The following is a 5,754-nucleotide window of genomic DNA, read 5'->3' on the forward strand; positions in this document are numbered from 1 at the left end:
TGAGGTGAACAAATTAATGGATGGATCTTTTTTTTTTGGGTAATTAAACAAACTTATTATAGGGGAAAAGATATGTACAAGCGCATAAAAAACCCCTAAAACTGCACCTATATTAATATAGGTGAATATTAATGCAATGTATATTGTTACCTTTTGCTTTATCTTCTTCATTATTTCCCACTCTATTTATTTCATAACAAAATCATAATGAAAGCCATTTGTGACGCTCATAAGAGGGAAACTAGAAAAGTTATTTTGCGAAGAGTGTTTCCGCTTATTCTTTTGACGATTATACTAATCTAAACACATAATTAAAGTGAGAAAACATATCAGTTAACCATGATTAGCGGATACCTAAAGTATATAGTTAGTTTGGTTTAAACACCATGAGTGATTTTCTCTCAAAACCATGTGATTGTCTCTTTAATGTTGACATCATAAAAACCATAAGAACTGAGAAGAATGAAAAATGGAGATCATCTACGCCTTGTAATTGTGCTGATTTGTTGCTAGTAAAGCCAGGCTTGCAACTCTAAACTCTCAATATTCAATAAAGCCAGCCATATTCCAGTGGAATAATTCCACGGCGTGCCTTATGAATCTTGGCTCTTAACATTGTCTCCAAGCTGTATCTTTGTCCAGCAGAGAGGCAGAGCCAGGATTACAAGTTTATGGGTTTGGGATTCTAACAGTTTTAAGCTATTGGATTCTAAATTAATAATTTACATGTATTAATTGAACTTTTTAAGACAAACACAAAGTTCGAACTAAAGCTATTGGGTTCAGCCGAACCCGCTCCCATTCTCTAGCTCCGCCCCTGCTTTCCAGAGAACACAAAGTTAGTACGAAAAATAAATTGTCCATGTCTTGTTATAAGAGGTATATAAAGTTTGCAATTATAATCTGTTTTAGTTCGCAGTTGGTTCAAAGTTGCATTGATTCTTTGGAAACACAACTTTTACTAGGCATTAGAATATTTTCCAACTTTCGTCGCACAAAGTTTGTAGCTTCATTTTCCTTTATTCCCATTGCGAGAATTCATTAATCTTGTGTGCTGATCGATGAATAAGAAGAACGTACAAGAGCTCAAACATCTCCTTATTTGTGTGTGTAGCAAAGGGATTCACAACAATCGAACTGAAGTCTGAACCACTGTATTTCAGGCGAGCTCACAAAGAGTTTTATTTATTATCAGATTTAAACTTGACCGGTTTTAACTTTTAAGGTTCTTATCTTTGAGCCTATTGCACTTTCCATTAGGGGTGGGCGTTCGGTATTTCGGTTCGGTATGTAAGAATTTTGGTTCGGTATTTCGGTATTCGGTGTATCAATTGTGTATACCAAATACCATACCAAAATATTTCGGTACGGTTCGGTATTTACTATTTTGGTTCGGTACGGTTTCGGTTTAACAATCAATGAATATTGAATAATCAATGCTAAATTGCTAAATGCTAACGCCTAACCTAACAGTGCACAACTGCACATGCAGTCATGCACAATTGGAACTTGGAAGAGGAATCACAAATGCAGTGTTTTCAGTTTTCACAATTGAAATTCTAAAGTGTTTGCACTTTGCACAACTGCACAATGTGCACAAGTAAAAGCCTGCACAGTGCACACTGAAAACACTGAAAACTTTGCACAAATTTGGAAGAGGAAGCACAACTGCACATGGCTCATGGCTGAAAGCCTGAAACAAGAATAACATATTATTCTGCAGATAACAACTTCACAATCTGGCAACTGCAGATGCAAACTTGCACGCCAGATCTGGCAATCAACTTAATAGTTAACACTTAACACTCACAGTGCAATAAAAACACAGTCCAAACTTAAACACATGGCAGTTGAACACTTAAACTGTTAAACAGTTAAACTGCAGATGCTAACTTGCACAACTGCAGTCTGCAGATGCTAAACACATTAACCCAGTGCAATAAAAACACAGTCCAACAAATGCAGTGTTTGCACTAGGGCTGTTCATTCGGATCGGATATCCGAAATCCGAACCGATCCATTCAATTTTGAATTTCGGATTTCGGATTGGATCGGATTTCGGATTATGTTTATTAAAATTTCGGATTTCGGATCGGATTTCGGATTGGTATATTTTAATCCAATCCAATCCGAAATCCGAAATTATTAGGACATGTATAAATACTACACTTTAATTTACATCAACCTCCAAGTTATTACCTTTACAATTGCTAGATTTAGCTATATTGGCACCATAGTACTCTCATAATTGCATAAACATGAATTTTTCTTAATGTATTGCCTCTTTTACAAAGAACATATACATATTAGTTTAACTTTGAGGCATAATAATACGATCCGATATCCGATCCGATCCAAACTTTAAAATCCGATCCGATCCGATATAATTCGGATCGGATTCGGATTGCATTTTCTAGAATCCGAAATCCGAAATTCGAATCCGAAATATGCTAAATCCGATCCGATCCGATCCGTGCACAACCCTAGTTTGCACAATCGAAATTCTAAAGTGTTTGCACTTTGCACAATGTGCACAACTGCACATGGTTCATGGCTGAAAGCCTGAAACAAGAATAACATATTATTCTGCAGACAACAACTTCACAATCTGGCAACTGCAGATGCAAACTTGCACGCCAGATCTGGCAATCAACTTAATAGTTAACACTTAACACTGACAGTGCAATAAAAAGTTAAAAACACAGTCCAAACTTAAACACATGGCAGCTGAACACTTAAAACTGTTAAACAGTTAAACTGCAGAGGCTAACTTGCACAACTGCAGTCTGCAGACAACAAACTTGCGAACTTCTCCGTTATCTTCTTTCACCACAAAGTATTCCCAAATATCGGAGCGTTGAGCAGTAGCACGGGGCATGATTGCACTTGAACTTGAACCTAAAAAAAATATAAATCATATGTTAGAATATTATAGTTTGATGATAATAAAACAAAACTACAAACTATTAAGTATATCATTATCACCAAACAAATAGAGTATTAAACTTACCACTCAAGATGCAAGTTGCAACTATACATCAAACAATGCTAGTAGTGCTTCCATTATTTTCCATATCTAAAGATAATACGACCAAATATGTCATACAAATGAAAAGGCATGATATATTATTTTTAATTAAAATACACACAAAATATTAAAGCTTACCAAGCTCGAGTTCCTCAAGATACTTCAAGTCTTCTTCAACACTAATAGGATTCTTCTCTTCTCTAATCCAATCTTGAACACAAATAAGAGCTTGCACACATTTAGTAGTCAATGAACTCCTAAATGAATCAAGAATACGACCACCAGTGCTAAACGCGCATTCCGACGCCACACTAGAAATTGGAATTGCCAACACATCACGAGCCAACTCCGAAAGAATAGGAAATCTAGGAGCATGTGTTTTCCACCAACTCAAGATATCAAATTCTTCACTAAAAGGCTCTTGTTCTTCACTAATGTATTTATCCAACTCCGATTTAGCACCCCCACTTCCATTGTCTTCCTTTTGTTTCTTTAAGCTAAGCTTAGTCCTAATTTTTGATGCACTTATAACACTCCCACTAGGTGTATTAGATGTGTTGTTAGATGAAGTAGAACTAGATGGAGATTGAGGACCAGATTCGGTTGAATACTTTTTTAGATACTCTCCAAACAAAGAATTCATATAAGCATACACCTCAACATTTATTTTCTTCCCTTTTTCCTCCCCAAAAAGTTCTTCAAGTGCTCCCTCAACATATTCAAATTTGTTACGTGGATCCAAGACGGAAGCAATAAAAATCATTTTATTCATCTTTTCACGCTCACCCCAATACTTCTTGAACTTTCTTGCATTTGCTCAGCCATTTTTCTCAAATGCCCATCCTCACTAGCTAAACACATTTTCAAATGACATAAAGTTCAGATACATCCTCAAAATGAGAATTACAAGTGACATAACGTGAACCTGAAACTTTTTTAGTTAGCTCGTGAAATCTTGCAAGAAACTCTATCACATTCCTCACATTCACCCAATCATCAGATTCAAGAGGACCTGCATTACCACCATCTTCACAAAGATGAGAACATTGATATGCTATTGTTAGTTGCTCATATGAATATGATATGGTAAAGTTCAAAAAATCAGACCTAAACAAGGTAATACAACCAAAAGAAAGAGTATGAACGTGATACAGATGATATTTTCCTACTAAAGGGAAAAGCTCGGAACATCAGTTCATTCAATCAGCAATACAACCAAAAGAAAGCGAAACATACCTTTGAAATTGAAATTGAATCGAGCTCGGAAGACTGGAACAGGACAGCAGCGTCTTCGACACTTCGTTTGCCCGGAATCGAATCAAGCTGGAAATCGCCGCCTATAACCCTAAAATAGTTTGATGCAGAAAATCAGAAATTAAATCTCAACAAAAACCTCAGAGAGTAGTCGAGTACTGGGATGAGATCATGAGAATGAGATGAGACTTACAAAACTTACAAAAGTAGTGAAGTTAACCGGTGAAGATGAGATGAGACTTGAACTCGAATGTCGACTGGTCGTAACTCAACTCACAGACTGATATCCTAGAGTCGCAGTCGATTCTCGTCTTCTTCTTCTCGTTCTCGATGATATCTCCTAAGCACTGAAGGCTGAAGCAGTAAGCAAACCCTAATACCCTATCTCGATCTCGAATTCTCGATGATATCTCCGACTCCCAGCCCTAGACCCCAAGTGTATTAACACCAAAACTCTGAGTGTTGGACTGTTGAGTGTTGGGAAAACGTCTAAGACTCTAAGGTAGAATTGGGTTTGGGGCGCAGCTGGGCCTGGGTGTGGGCGTGTGGGCTGTGGCCCAAAGTCAAATAAAATAGGTAATTGGGTTTGGGGCTTTGGGGTTTGGGCTGTATTAATATTACCAAATTTCGGTATTTCAGTTTACCGAAATAATTCAATTATAAAACCGAAAACCGAAACCGAAATACCGAAATTCAAGTACCGAATTAGACCGAAATACAGAAAAAACCGAAACCGAAATACCAAATTAATTTGGTTCGGTTCGGAATTCGGTTTTTCGGATTTTATGCCCACCCCTACTTTCCATATGTCTGGATTCATATATAACTTAAATTTTAGTAATCTATACTATATTAAAAGCACCAAAGCCCTTAATAAAATATCGTTCACCTTTTTTACCTTTTAATAAAAATAAGTTTTACATTATATAAAATGGTCATTTACTTATCTTCCTATTTAGGACTTTTAAATCATCTAAAATTTTATTTATATGAAGATTTTACCTTATATAAATCGATCGCATTAATTATGGTACAACTATAACTATACATTTTCTAATATTAAGGGGATCAGGGAATAAAAGAGGCGGATCATTACCGTAATTTAATGTTTTCAAATTTCCTTTCTACTAGGAGTTTTCAAACTCGCTAACTTGAACTTTTCATGTTTCTATTTTATTTAAATTTTTATTTTATGAGAATAAATCATAATAGCATTGCATATTTGGATTTACACAAGACGAAAACATAAACATTTGTTTACTAAATCTTTCTTTATTAAAATTATAATGATCCAAATTTAAGGACCTTATAAACTAATAATATATATTATATTTTAAACACGAAGCCACTTAATAAAATATCATTAGTCTTTATTTACCTTTTTATACTAAAGTTTTAAAATAGATTTCCCACGGGTAAAACAATCATTTGACTATTTTCCTAATATTAGAAATATTCATTTAATTAATCTC

At 35.3% G+C, this 5,754-nt stretch overlaps 1 protein-coding gene across 4 annotated transcripts; it reads right to left on the minus strand.

Annotated features, from left to right (window-relative positions):
* Positions 1-2,786: 2,786 nt before the first annotated feature.
* LOC142163594 (zinc finger BED domain-containing protein RICESLEEPER 1-like) lies at positions 2,787-4,363 on the minus strand. Of its 4 annotated transcripts, none has more exons than XR_012694545.1 (2): positions 4,265-4,363; positions 2,787-2,898 (listed from the first exon to the last, which is right to left on the minus strand). XR_012694545.1 is itself a non-coding variant. In XM_075220873.1 (2 exons), exons 1-2 carry the CDS (start codon positions 3,798-3,800, stop codon positions 3,039-3,041), a joined length of 672 nt encoding a protein of 223 aa, XP_075076974.1. In that variant the 5' UTR covers position 3,801; the 3' UTR covers positions 2,909-3,038. The 4 variants fall into 4 exon arrangements, 1 of the variants encoding a protein (XP_075076974.1); XR_012694544.1 differs by lacking the exon at positions 4,265-4,363 and adding an exon at positions 3,167-3,259; XR_012694546.1 differs by lacking the exon at positions 2,787-2,898 and adding an exon at positions 2,909-3,076 and having other exon boundaries at positions 4,265-4,295.
* Positions 4,364-5,754: the final 1,391 nt, after the last annotated feature.

Source organism: Nicotiana tabacum, chromosome 8, assembly GCF_000715075.1.
Source record: "Nicotiana tabacum cultivar K326 chromosome 8, ASM71507v2, whole genome shotgun sequence".
Classification (NCBI taxonomy): domain Eukaryota; kingdom Viridiplantae; phylum Streptophyta; class Magnoliopsida; order Solanales; family Solanaceae; genus Nicotiana; species Nicotiana tabacum.

Excerpts from the sequence above, each read along its gene's own strand:
- LOC142163594 (XM_075220873.1), bottom strand. The coding sequence starts at position 3,800 with ATGAATAAAATGATTTTTATTGCTTCCGTCTTGGATCCACGTAACAAA. Across the intron at positions 3,077-3,166 it reads TCTTGAGGAACTCGAGCTTG|ATATGGAAAATAATGGAAGC; the intron begins GTAAGCTTTAAT and ends TATTATCTTTAG.